We start from the raw sequence: 14923 nt of genomic DNA, 5'->3' as shown, positions 1-14923 counted from the left end.
GTCCCATTCAATTTACAGAACAACAAACAATGGTGAAATGTTAAAATAACACAATTGCCCACTTTTTAGAGTTACGTTTAAGCTTATTGTCAGCGATTAGTTATCAGTTGATTAAACGTGCCTCTCTTTGACCCAGTTTCTACTTCTATAAAGGCTTGCCGACTGAGGTTAGCTGGCTAGCTAATGTGCTAACTAGTGTCACACATGCATGTGCAGTGAAATATACAACTTTAGATCCAAATATTGTATTGTCTTGGCAAGCGCTTTCATACTCGTAAACATTAGCATATTGTAAAGTGTAAGCCTATTGCAAGCTGGTTGAAATCATTAATTAGCATGTGAGCTTGCTCGACCAGTAGCTAGGTACCAAGACCAATAATAACTAGTTAGCTAGCCAATTCCTTATTTTTATGGATGTTACCATAACCAAGTTCTAACTAAGCAAACATCCTGCACTAAAGTGGGAGTATCGATGGACACAGTGTTGTAATATAGCTAGCTGGCTAACAACGTTAAAAACATGCAATCAAACTAAATGTTGAGCTAGCACTGATTTGCTAGTTAGTTAGTAGCATACAGCTACTAGCTAGGATAGCTGGTAGTTAGGTCTCTACTGTGGTTGAAATAGCTAGTCTTTTAAATTACCTAATTATATCTGCATTAATGTAAGCAGCATATATCATTTCAAACTCATAATTGAGTAATTACCTCTTCAAACACGGCATTTGTTTGCATAACAAATACACAGTTGAATGCATTATTTGAAAATCTCACTGAAGGTATGCACACAAGACAGAAATTACAGTGTCTGTATATTTTGACTGATATGCAATGCCCTTATTCTCTGCAGGCTAAAGATTCCTCCCACATGGAGAGGGCACATCTCAGTGGCATTTTACATGGTTCCCACTTTGTGTGTGATGGCTGCTGTAGGCTATATGCATGTAGGTCTACTTTTCGGTGGGTAGGCATCCCCTCCCCCTCATACCATAGACCTTTCTCTCAATCACATTCACTCTTATCCTGATTTTCTCCTAAATTGTCATCTTCAATCATTCCCCCACTCACAACCCCTTGCTCTCTCACATTCTTTTGTCCTCTCTTTCATCTATTATTTTTGCTCCATTGCTTTCTCTTATTGAGCATCTCTCCCTTCTGTCCTCTTTTTTTTCTTGGTCCTTTCATCATCATTTTTCTTGGAGCAGTTGACGCAAGAGTAGGCTATGCCCGAATGTATAGGCCCAAACTAGGAGGAACTTACGCTATGAGGCGCTATTCCTGTAATGTGTTCTCTCAGTCAACCTGGTTAAATAAGGGTTAACTAGTTTGGTGTGAGGTGCTTGCCAGCTATAACTCTCAGAATTAAAGAGACTAATATATAGTACATATGCCCTTGTAAGTTGTGCTAAATACATTTCTACATATGTAGCAAGCTCACAAATACAAAAATGTACCACACACACTCAAAGTAGGCTGACCAGACATTAGTCAGTCCAAGGCAAACTTTTGGCAATTGACAGATACCAGCCAAACTTGTGTATCTATCAGCTGTCATATAACCAATTGTTTACTGAAATGGGAGTGATTGCTGGGGGGACCAGGAGGGAGGGTAGGGTTTGTCAAATGGGGTAGTGGGTGTTTACAGAGGCAGTGGCGTTCGGTGGAATCTCTAGATGCCTGGGCAGGAGCACAGCAGCTCCTGGATCAGAGCCTCAGAGAGGATTATTGTACATGAGTTAATCTCTCACCCTATATATACTGAAACACGGCTGGGTACAATTGAGAATGGGTCAAAAGATCTATTCTATAGCCATTTGGGATTTTCCCATAACATATCAGAGCCATATACTGTATTTAGATAAATATATGGATGTGCATTATATTGTTCTAACCTTTGTCTCTGTTTTGATATTACACATCAAAGCTTACAGAGCCTGAATGGTTGTTCTAAAATGGATGCCTTTGGATCAGGTGTCATTAGTTATTAGGGGACCCAGTGCCGTTCTGTGAGAGAGCGATAGAGAGAGTGAAGAAGCTTGCATCTATGCTGTAGGGATAGGTCTGTAGATGGTTTGTGAAACATGCCTCTCTCCCCTAGGCCTGGAACCTACAGCTGAGCTTGCTCCTTCTCCTAATTATCCTCTTTATACCCTTATTGAAACCTAATTAAGTCCCGACCCCACGGGTTTGCCACTGCAGTATCGCAGACCAAGACCTATTCATCTAATCCACAGTTAGTGTTCCCCCCCGGCTTACGTACAATGACATATAGCACATATTAACCCAAGTGCCCTTCAAAAGCATTTCTCTTTGCACAAATTGACTTTGTATGTTAATAATATATGGATGTAGAAGTAGTAATACATCAGAACTTGGGCTCAGAGCTATTTGATCATGTTCATCACCACTGCAGCCTGGCTTTGAACAGAACAGCAGGATAGGCTATAGAAATAGCTTTATCTTCAGAATTAGGCCAGGCTACTTGCAGCCTCTGCGATATTATGAAACCGTTTAGTCAATGTGTTAGAGGCATAGTCAAAGTATACAGTTTATGCGTTTTGGCACTTTACTTGAATGATTTCACTGAATTTGGTTGTAATAAAGCGATAGCCAGATTATCCATTATTCTCATGACAGCGGCTTTCTTACTTTAGTAATTTCGGCCTACACCCCACCCACCCGCTAGGCGGCGCCAAATGATAAGACTTTGAACGTGGGTTGCAGGTGGGTGGCGCTGTGTGTATCAGTGAATGTTGTAATGCAAAACAATGCAGTGTGAATGGAGCCTGTGTTTGGAGTGCGAAACTCTGCTTTATGCCACCCGTCATTTTGAACGGAGGAACTGCGCTAAAGAACACTAAATAAATGCAGCTTGTAGGCTGTATATGATTCATTGCAACTCTTCATGAACCATGAAGTGTAGGCTCACGCTATTAGATCGATTCAAATTCCATAATAATAGACCCTACCTATGAAATAGGTCAGTGAGATTGTGAAACTTTCTTTTGGCCATGACCACGATGCCCCTGATAGGCTGCTATGTTAGAAGAAAGTAGGCTATACCCTGATAGGCTTCTATGTTAAAAGAAAGTAAGCTATATGAACGTCTGTCTGTGTGACTGTGGGTACAGGTGATTTGATTTGCGTCTGTGGGTATAGTTTTCTAGAGTTTCTGTGCCCCTTGCTGGACTCAGATTACGTACTGCTATGGGAGGGACTTCACATGGAAAGGGAATTAATTACTGTAGTGCGCTATCCTGGTGACGCAACGGAGAAACACACAACTCAAGACTTGCTGAAGAGTTCAAAAACGGCACCTGCACTGGGAATTTGCGCTTCCCCCAATTACATACCCCTGACTTTTTCATATCAGTCAAGAGAACCACAGACAGAAAACTACAACGAAGACGGCATTGGAACTTGCATCATGTTGGGCAGGAGCAAGAAACCTCCTACCGCCGTGCATCATGAACCCAAGGCAGTGGAATCCCAACCCAAGACGCAGGACCCACTTAGGAAACTGGGTAAGAGAATTGCGACTCTCATCGGTTTAAAAACGTTTCTTCTTCTGTCATTATTACTAATTTGCTTCCTTGAATCTTGTTGAACCTGTCTTCTGTCAGTATTACTCTCTTTTGTTTCCTTGAATCATGTTTCATTTTGCTACAACCGATATAAGAGCACATAGTTCAGTTTTGCCTTTTGATTGTTTGACAAGTTGTTACTATTATTGTCCGGTGTATATGTGTGTTGCTCTGGTCCATAAGGGGAAAGAAATCAGTGCAGGGTAAGGTTAATGACAGTTAGGCTATTGCGTTCCACATCCATTGGCATTGTTTATTTTTATTTTTCCAAGTTATCAGGAGGCATTGAATGTTTACATATGGACTTTAAGACTTCTTCTGATTGACAACTTATAATGCAAGGAAGATAAATGGAGAACAATATGCCTTGGCGGTAATCAGTTTTGCTAAACGAAATAAACTATTGCTTGAAATCCGCTTATGCAATGGTCTTTGTAAACATACACACGCTACCTGTGTGTGTGTGTGTGTGTGTGTGTGTGTGTGTGTGTGTGAAAAGAGAGCTCAACTCAAGTGGAGAGTGTGCGTGGGAGCTGACAAGTGGCCATGTGTTTGTGCAGTGTCCAACAGCTCACTGACCCCCAGGCTCTCCACCCCACTCCCACAGATCCTCACTCACCAACGAACAACTCTGACCCAGTGCCTAGCTCTCCCACCACACACTCACCATGGCCACCACACCCCCCTTCTTCATCCAACCCCCCCCCCCTCCCCCATCTCACGGTCACACCTCAACTAAAATAGAGAACTGCTGAGGATGGACAGAGCACCTGTCAAAGCCTCTGGATATCTGTCAATCTAGACGACAGAACCATGTCATCCTATGTGAGTGTGTGTGTGTGTATTTATATGTCACACACAAGCTCCCTCTTCTTGTTTTGTGTATATGCTGTATATATTTATTAGCATGTGTAAGTACAATTTCACCACAATACATGATAGTTAAATAATACCTATTACGGTACAGCAATTCAGACAAACAAAAAACAAGCACATCAACACCATTTTTTACAAATGAATAAACATGTCACTCATTATTTATTCGCTCTTATTGCCATGGATGGGATGTGGGAAGTTATAAAAAAAATTGTCCAAAGGGATGTAGCTAGATATAAAATGTAGCCAGTGTGTTAAAGTAGGAGGAATATCGGATTTAAGAAAAATGTTATGGATTTCTTTGCCGCGAGCACAGACCGATCAATATATTTGTTGATTGTTCCGTGGATCTAGTTCATTAGTCCCAAACAGACAAGCTAGGCATGAGGGCTAGAAATCTGTAAACCTTTTGAAATTGTGTTGATTACTGATTCCCAAAACATTGGAATAAGATTGAATGTGCTTGCTAACCAAAACATGTGATAAAAAGTACTATTTTGCCTTTCCTTGCACCAACAAGGGAAAGACATTTCAGCATTCATTTTGTGGCACAGTAAACACTGAATGGTTGTAGGAACATGTGTGTGTGTGCTTTCAAACAGATTAACACCATTCTCTTGCACCCTGCAAATCTTGTTCCCATTTCAATCTAGTAACGTCTGTCTACTAGCATATGATCTAACAACTTTTATAAACTTTAGAAATATACTTGAGTTTTCACGATCATTCAGTAAGACATCAAGCTGAGACCCTTGTTTCAATTGACACACGTCAGACTTGGTTCTATGACCTCTTGTTCTGAAAGCCTCTGAGATTAGCACACTGACCTGTGCTATCACAGAATGTGACTACGCTAAATGTAGAAATATTTAAATGTTCATCCTGATGGGCATATGTCTTTGCCATGGAATGATTTGTGGGGTACTCGGGTACTCTACATGTGAGTATTTGTGTATGCAACACATGGGTGGGTGAAAAACATATTATTAAATGAACTGTGACATGCCCCATAAACTCTCCATGCACAAGGTCCTGTTTGTCATGACAGACCAAACTAACAGTATCAGGTGGGTGTGTCTAACTGGATGGAATGCAGGAGGTCAGAAGTTCTGCTGGCCTTGCAGAGTCTGACCTATCACAAGCTGTTTTGGCACATCAAATAGGAGAACCTAAGTCACTCCAAAGGAGAACCTGCATTTTAAAAACAATTTGCTTTGTATTACAATGTCTCTATTAACTTGTACCTTTTGCCAGCATGTGAAATAGCATTCAGTAGAAGTATGGACTCTTTAGGGGAGGGTGATTTGTTTGGGGTATGTGTGAAGACACATTTCCAAAGTAAAGTCTCCATAGACTTAGTTCCCAGTGGCCCTGTGTTTATCAAATGTTAAGGGTCAAAGGTTGTCTCCAAATATCATTAACCCAGCAGGTGCATACTGTCTGACTGCAGAGAGACTGCAATATCAGTGTCATGAACCGGCTCGTAACCCGTAACAAATAAGGGAGAGAACGTGGAGATCAAGAAATAACAAATATATGTATTAACTGAAGTAAACTATAAACGAGTAAACAATGGTGTGTGTAAGTGAGGGGTTTCGTGCATAGATGTGATAATGAGGTGTGTTGAAATGTGCCAGAACAACAAAAGAAAAGCCACAAAAATGCCACAATCAGAAATAACTGTCTGCATTGAGAGAGTCTGCTCAAAGAATGTGGGGGGACACCCGAGCCCAGGTGTGTCCCATTTTGCTGACGACCCTCCCGGCTCCGCCCACCGACATCTTATTAAGGAAATCAAGAGCAAAGAGAGAGCATTCGGCAGACAGAGTGGGAGGGTCATCACATTTTTATTTAATTTTTTTATTTCACCTTTATTTAACCAGGTAGGCTAGTTGAGAACAAGTTCTCATGTACAACTGCAACCTGGCCAAGATAAAGCAAAGCAGTGCGACACAAACAACAACACAGAGTTTCACATGGAATAAACAAACATACAGTTAATAATACAATAGGAAAAGTCTATATACAGTGTGTGCAAATGAGGTGAGATAAGGGAGGTAAAGGCAATAAATAGGCCATAGTGGCGAAATAATTACAATATAGCAATTGAACACTGGAGTGATAGATGTGCAGAAGATGAATGTGCAAGTAGAGATTCTGGGGCGCAAAGGAGCCAAATAAATAAATAACAGTATGGGGAGGAGGTAGTTGGATGGGCTATTTACAAATGGGCTATGTACAGGTGCAGTGATCTGACAGCTGGTGCTTAAAGCTAGTGAGGGAGATATGAGTCTCCAGCTTCAGTGATTTTTGCAGTTTGTTCCAGTCATTGGCAGCAGAGAACTGGAAGGAAAGGCGGCCAATGTAGGAATTGGCTTTGGGGGTGACCAGTGAAATATACCTGCTGGAGCGCGTGCTACGGGTGGGTGCTGCTATGGTGAGCTAAGGCGTGGCTTTACCTAGTAAAGACTTATAGATATTAACACACATCGATGCCGGTGTTTGCCAATTGTTGCAGTTTGGTGTATTTTAGTTAGTACATAGCCTATATATATATTTTTTTTTTTTTAAATTGTTGGACATAAAATACTGTAAAAAGACTGGCAAATTAGCTCCAAGTGATTTTGATTTTGGAAATCTGTTTGGGCTTCTTGTGGTCAGTTTACAGTCTATAAATTATTTGTAATTATGTTCCAGCCCCCTGACCATCCGCTCAAGAAAAAATCATCTCGCAGATGAATCTAGTTGATGATCTCTAGCCAACATGATCATATGAGAATTTAATGATCTGTTTTGGTTTGGGTGACATCATATGACGTGACCTGCTTTTTAACAAGCTACACACCACAGTAACACCTGCTAAATATGTGTATGCGACCAATAACATGTGATTTGATAGGATCAATGTTTTCTTGCGTGGTCTGTGGCATTTTTCCCTTAGCTCAAAGTTAAACATCACTCACTTTATGCGGTATAACTATGAGGTAAAACGTCAATGTCAATTAAAGTTGTGATCATTCTACAGTGGGTAAGTTGCAATTTATGGTTGTGTATTGGGGATTGGATTTGCTGTGGTAGATATGAAAAGTGTATTTCCAAAACTCTATACCTACCAATTTTTCACATTTTGTGTTTTTACATCATAAATGATTGCTTATAGGTATCTTGCTTATAGCTATCTTTTATTCATACATTTTAGATGTGTATGAAAATGCTAGTTTTTTTTGCCAATCACTATATCCGTTGTTTAGCTAGAATGGAATGCTCGTATATGTGATTATATAGACAGTGGCAAGAAAAAGTGTGTGAACCCTTTGGAATTATCTGGATTTCTGCATAAATTTGACATAACATTTTATCTGATCTTCATCTAAGTCACAACAATAGACAAACACAGTGTGCTTAAACTAATAACACACAAATTATTGTATTTTTCTTGTCTATATTGAATACATCATATAAACATTCACAGTGTAGGTTGGGAAAAGTATGTGAACCCCTAGGCTAATGACTTCTCCAAAAGCTAATTGGAGTCAGGAGTCAACTAACCTGGAGTCGAATCAATGAGACAAGATTTTGGTTAGAGCCACCCTGTCCCATAACTCAAATTTTGTGAGTGTTTTATCTATTCACAAGAAGCATTGCCTGGTGTGACCCATGCCTCGAACAAAATAGATGTCAGAAGATCTAAGATTAAGAATTATTGCCTTGCATAAAGCTGGAAACAAGTATCTCTGAAAGTCAGTCCACGGTAAGACAAACTGTCTATAAATGGAGAAAGTTCAGCACTGTTGCTACTCTCCCTAGGAGTGGCCATCCTGCAAAGATGACTGCAAGAGCTTAGCGCCGAATGCTCAATGAGGTTTTAAGAAGAATCCTAGAGTGTCAGCTAAAGACTTACAGGAATCTCTGAAAGACGCTAACATCTCTGTTGACGAGTCTACAATACGTAAAACACTAAACAATAATGGTGTTCATGGGAGGACTCCATGGAAGAAGCCACTGCTATCCAAAATAAACATTGCTGCACGTCTGAATTTCGCAAAAGAGCACCTGGATGTTCCACAGCGCTACTGGCAAAATATTCTGTGGACAGATGAAACAAAGTTGTTGTTTGGAAGGAACACACAATACTATGTGTGGAGGAAAAAAAGGTACAGCACCAACATCAAAACCTCATCCCAACTGTAAAGTATGGTGGAGGGAGCATCATGGTTTGGGGCTGCTTGGCTGCCTCAGGGCTTGGACAGCTTGCTATCATCGACTGGAAAATGTCTTCCCTAGTTTATCAAGACATTTTGCAGGAGAATGTAAGGATATCTGTCTGCCAAGCTCAACAGAAGTTAGGTGATGCAACAGACAGAACAACAGACAACCCAAAAGACAGAAGTAAATCAACAACAGAATGGCTTGAACAGAAGAAAATACGCCTTCTGGAGTGGCCCAGACAGTCCTGACTTCAACCTTATTTGAGATGCTGTGGCATGAGCACGGTTCACACCAGATATCCCAAGAACATTGTGGAACTGAAACAGTTTTGTAAAGAGGAATGGTCCAAAATTCTTTCTGACTGTTGTGCAGGTCTGATCAGCAACTACAGAAAACGTTTGGTTGAGGTTATTGCTACGAAAGGAGGGTCAACCTGTTATTAAATCCAAGGGTTCACATACATTTCCCAACCTGCACTGTGAATGTTTACACAGTGTGTTCAGTAAAGAAAAGAAAAGGTATAATTGCTTGTGTGTTATTAGTTTAAGCAGACTGTGTTTGTCTATTGTTGTGACTTAGATGAAGATCAGATGCCAATTTATGCAGAAATCCAGGTAATTCTAAAGGGTTCACATACCTTTTCTTCCCACTGTACACAGTGCCTTCGGAAAGTATTCAGACTCCTTCTCTTTTTCTACATTTTGTTACGTTACAGCCTTATTCTAAAATTGATTAAATAAAAAAAATCTATCTACACACAATACCCCATATTGAGAAAGCAAAAGCAGGTTTTTAGACATTTTTGCAAATAAATTAAAAACAAAAATACCTTCTTCACATAAGTAGACAAACGCTTTGCTATGAGACTCTAAATTGAGCTCAGGTGCATCCTGTTTCCATTGATCATCCTTGAGATGTTTCTACAACTTGATTGGAGTCCACCTGTGGTAAATTCAATTGATTGGACATGATTTGGAAAGGCACATACCTGTCTATAGAAGGTCCCACAGTTGACCGTGCTTGTCAGAGCAAAAACCAAGCCATGAGGTCGAAGATATTGACCGTAGAGCTCCAAGACAGGATTGTGTCGAGGCACAGATCTGGGGAAGGGTACCAAAACATTTCTGTAGCGTTAAAGGTCCCCAAGAACACAGTGGCCTACTTCATTCTTAAATGGAAGAAGTTTGGAACCACCAAGACTCTTCCTAGAGCTGGCCACCCTTCCAAACTGAGCAATCGGGGGAGAAGGGCCTTGGTCAAAAAGGTGACAAAGACCTGATGGTCACTCTGACAGAGCTGTGGAGATGGGAGAACCATCCAGAAGGACAACCATCTCTGCAGCACTCCACCAATCAGGCCTTTATGGTGGAGTGGCTAGACGGAAGCCACTCCTCTGTAAAAGGCACATAACAGCTCACTTGGAGTTTGCCAAAAGGCACCTAAAGACTCTCAGACCATGAGAAACAAGGTTCTCTGGTCTGATGAAACCAATATTGAACTCTTTGGCCTGAATGCCAAGCGCCACGTCTGGAGGAAACCTGGCACCCTCCCTACGGTGAAGCATGGTGGTGGCAGCATCATGCTGTGAGGATGTTTTTCAGCGGCAGGGACTGGGAGACTAGTCAGGATCGAGGCAAAGATGAACGGAGCAAAGTACAGAGATTCTTGATGAAATCCTGCACCAGAGCGCTCAGGATCTCAGACTGGGGCGATGGTTCACCTTCCAACAGGACAATGACCCTAAGCACACAGCCAAGACAATGCAGGAGTGGCTTAGAGACAAGTCTCTGAATATCCTTGCGTGGCCCAGCCAGAGCCCGGACTTGAACCCAATTGAACATCTCTGGAGAGACCTGAAAATAGCTTTGCAGCAATGCTCCCCATCCAACCTGACCGAGCTTGAGAGGATCTGCAGAAGAGAAATGGAGAAACTCCCCAAATACAGGTGTGCCAAGCTTGTAGCATCATACCCAAGAATACTTGATATTGTAATCACTGCCAAAGGTGCTTCAACAAAGTACTGAGTAAAGGGTCTGAATAGTTATGTAAATGTGATATTTCAGTATTAGATTTTTAATACATTTGCAAAATTTCTAAAAAACAGTTTTGCATTATTTATACATTGTGACGTTATAAAAATCAAGGGGTCTGAATACTTTCCGAATGCACTATATTTTAAACAAATACATGTCTGTCATTGAACAATCGCATGCCATGATTAGATAGTAAAACAAAACACACCAATCTCTTTCATAAATTCTTTAAACATCAAAAGCTAATTTACCAACATTTCTGAAAATTGATATATGGGGGTTTGGAATAAAACTCTTCATATCTTTATCGGTGTGATCTCAGAAAATCATTGCCTTAATGTCAACCCTCTCAGCCTAGTTGTCCCGTTCTTTGATGTGCTCTCCTCTCCTTATCAGGGTTCAATGTTTTCCTTGGCTTCTGTCCCAGTCTGTCTGAGAGCATTGTTTTGATTGAGTTCAACACTGCTGTTTTGACCTCAGTTGGCTCATTTCTTAGCTAGTATCAATACAACACCAATGTTTACAGCAGGTCCCATTGGACCAGTACTTAGTTCCACAGACAGACATGGAGACCGAGGAAGATAAAGTTTCCTACATCAAATGTACTGCATGTTGACTGATACATCCGACCATAATTATATCCTCCTTATTCCTGCTTACAAGCCAAAACTAAACAGGAAGTACCAGTGACTTTCAATACGGAAGTGGTCAGATTGCGCGGATGCTACGCTACAGGACTGTTTTGCTAGCACAGACTGGAATATGTTCCGGGATTCATCCAATGGCATTGAGAAGTATACCACCTCAGTCGTCGTCCCCACCGTGCACGTACGTACATATCCCAACCAGAAGCAATGGATTACAGGCAACATCCGCATTGAGCTAAAGGCTAGAGCTGCCGCTTCCAAGGTGAGCAACACTAATCCGGACGCCTGTAAGAAATCCTGCTGTGCCCTCAGACTAACCATCAAACAAGCAAAGTGTCAATACAGGATTAAGATTGAATCCTACTACACCAGCTCTGACGCTCGTCGGTTGTGGCAAGGCTTGTAAACTATTATGGACTACAAAGGGAAACGCAGACGCGAGCTGCCCAGTGATGCGAGTCTATCAGATGAGCTAAATGCCTTTTATGCTCGCTTCGAGGCAAGCAACACTGAAGTATGCACGAGAGCACCAGCTGTTCTGGATGACTGTGTGATAACGCTCTCAGTAGCAAATGTGAGAACCTTTAAACAGGTCAACATTCACAAAGCCGCAGGGGCCAGATGGATTACCAGGACGTGTAATCAAAGCTTGCGCGGATCCACTGTCAAGTGTCTTCACTGACACTTTCAACTTCTCCCTGACCGAGTCTGTAATGCCTACATAATTCAAGCAGACCACCATAGTCCCTGTGCCCAAGGAAGCGAGGTAACCTGCCTAAATTATTACCACCCCGTAGCACTCACGTTGGTAGCCATGAAGTGCTTTGAAAGGCTGGTCATGGCTCACATCAACAGCATCATCCCGGATGCCCTAGACCCACTCCAATTCGCATACCGCCCCAACAGATACACAAATGACACAATCTCAATTGCACTCCACACTGCCCTTTCCCACCTGGACAAAAGGAACACCTATGTGAGAATGCTGTTCATTGACTACAGCTCAGCGTACAACATCTTAGTGCCCACAAAGCCCATCACTAAGCTAAGGACCCTGGGACTAAACACCTCCCTCTGCAACTGGATCATGGACATCCTGATGGGCCGCCCCCAGATGGTAAGGGTAGGCAACAACACGTCTGATCCTCAACACTTGGGCCCCTCAGGGGTGCATACTTAGTCCCCTCCTGTACTCCCTGTTCACCCACGACTGCGTGGCCAAACACAACTCCATCACCATCATTAAGTTTGCTGACGACAACAGTGGTAGGCCTGATCACTGACAACGATGAGGCGGCCTATAGGGAGGAGGTCAGAGACCTGGCCATGTGGTGCCAGGACAACAACCTTTCCCTCAATGTGAGCAAGACAAAGGAGCTGATCATGGACTACAGGAAAAGGCAGGCCCGTGGAGCGGGTCGAATTTCAAGTTCCTTGGTTTCCACATCACCAACGATCTATCATGGTCTAAACACACCAAGACAGTCGTGAAGAGGGCATGACAAAACCTTTTCCCCCTCAGGACACTGAAAATAATTGGCATGGGTCCCCAGATCCTCAAAAGGTTCTAAAGCTGTACAATCTAGAGCATCCTGACCGGTTGCATCACCGCCTGGTATGGCAACTGCTCAACATCTGAACGCAGGGCACTACAGAGGGTAATGCGTACGGCCCAGTACATCACTGGGGACAAGCTTCCTGCAATCCAGGACCTATATAACAGGCGGTGTCGGAGGAAAGCCCAAAAAATGGTCATTACTTTAGTCACCCTAGTCATGGACTGTTTTCTCTGCTACCGCACGGCAAGTGGTACCAGAGCGCCAAGTCTAGGACCAAAAGGCTTCTTAACAGCTACTACCCCCAAGCCATAAGACTGCTGAACAATTAATCAAATGGCCACCAGACTATTACATTGACACCCCCCCCCCCCCCCCCCCCCATTTGTTTTGTACGCTGCTGCTACTTGCTGTTTATTATCTATGCATAGTGACTTCACCCTTACCTACAAATAACCCTTATGTAGAAATAACTCTAACCTGTACCCTCGCATACTGACACGGTACTGGTATCCCCCGTATATAGCCTCGTTATTGTGTTACTTTTTGTTATTTTTTTACTTTAGTTTATTTGGTAAATATTTTTCTTAACTCTTCTTGAACTTCACTGTTGGTTAAGGACATGCAAGTAAGCATTTCACGGTAAGGTCTATACTTGTTGTATTTGGCGCATGTGACAAATGAAGTTTGATTTGATTTATTTATTTATGATTTGATTTATTTATTACAAATGAATGATCCCATATTATAATTGGTTCTCTGTTTTACCCTGAGACACCTGGCTGTGTCTCAGGGTATTAGGGAGATTTCTGGGCATTGTTGGACCTATCTATTCTGTATCTTCGCTATCTTCACTTACTTATTTCCTGTCTTGTTCCTCTCTCCAAGTCTCACTCCTCCATTTCCCAACCTTTTATTTCGTCATTCACTTCTTCTGCTGTAGTAATTATCTCTTCTCTTTCCTTCTTTCGCTCTCTCTCTGTTCAGAACCCCCATCTTGTTGTGTGCTTGGTTTCACATACCTTTTTTTTATCGTTGCTAGCCAGCCAGGTTGTTATGCTGGCCCAAATGACAAAGTGCGTGTCAACAAAATTCTCCTTGGCTTGCTGTAGGAGCTGTGATGAGCAGGGTACCCAGCTCATGGGCCTCAAATCCCCTTCTTTCTCCCCTCACACCCACATGTGCTTCATTACAGCAGTGTTACCGTATGGAGTGCTTGATCCTAAAACTCTCTCCTTCTTGGCGCGGTTGGCAGTGGGGGTATCCTGCATCCCTGAACATTTGCATATGTACCCATGTGCACAGATTTTTCATATGTATTCCTGGATGGGGAGGTATGGTGACGGGACAGAGAGAAAATAATGGAGTTGAGGTCAGTGAGGTGACAACAGTAGGTCCAGGAATAATAATTTAACAGGCTCAAAAAGGGTTAGGGTTGGTGGTGTGAGGATGGGCAGAGTGAGAACACAACTCAGTTAGGACAGCTTAGCATGGTCACTGACCTGCTGTTAATAGGGTCCTTGTGCTCAGTGCTCAGCCTGTGGGAATTCCTTGCATGTGGTAACAGCTTGGTGACTGACTGTGTCAAAAACACGGTTGTTATGGGGGAGGCTTGGGGTTGGGGAGGAGGAAGAGGAAGGGGGTTCTCTTTGTGTTTGACCAACGGCTTGGGAGAGAGGGAGAGAAGGAGACATGGCTGGGCTCAGTTTGCTTCCCCCCTTTTCTACTTAGGGGGAGAAGAGGAGGGGGAAGGGGAGTGGGTGAGAGAACTGAGCTGCTCATGGATACAGTCTCTCATAGCCAACATCTACGTTCCAAATGGCACCCTGTTCCCTATATAGTGCACAACTTTTGAGCAGGACCTAAATGCACTCTATTCCCTATAGTGCACTACTTTTGGGACTACTATGGGCCCTGGACAAAATGTGTGCACTTTGTAGTGAATAGAGGTCAGCTCTGGAAGCCTGTGAAGAGTTCAGTCACAGACTGACATGGTATTGGCAGTATGAAGAACTCTG

General features: G+C 42.5%; 1 protein-coding gene across 2 annotated transcripts in view; it reads left to right on the top strand.

Moving 5' to 3' along the window:
- Positions 1-2829: 2829 nt before the first annotated feature.
- Positions 2830-14923, top strand: part of LOC110538951 (1-phosphatidylinositol 4,5-bisphosphate phosphodiesterase delta-3-A-like) — a 29117-nt gene continuing 17023 nt past the window's right edge. For both annotated transcript variants that reach the window (XM_036938192.2, XM_036938191.2), the window contains exon 1: positions 2830-3524. In XM_036938192.2, the coding sequence (XP_036794087.1) occupies positions 3224-3524 (301 nt within the window). In that variant the 5' untranslated portion in view covers positions 2830-3223. The remainder of the gene's footprint in view (positions 3525-14923) is intronic.

The sequence above is a fragment of the Oncorhynchus mykiss genome, chromosome 12, assembly GCF_057628025.1.
Source record: "Oncorhynchus mykiss isolate SJ-2025 chromosome 12, ASM5762802v1, whole genome shotgun sequence".
In the NCBI taxonomy this organism is placed as follows: Eukaryota; Metazoa; Chordata; class Actinopteri; order Salmoniformes; family Salmonidae; genus Oncorhynchus; species Oncorhynchus mykiss.
The sequence above is the reverse complement of the archived record's forward strand: the minus strand, read 5'-3'. Positions and strand labels throughout refer to the sequence as shown.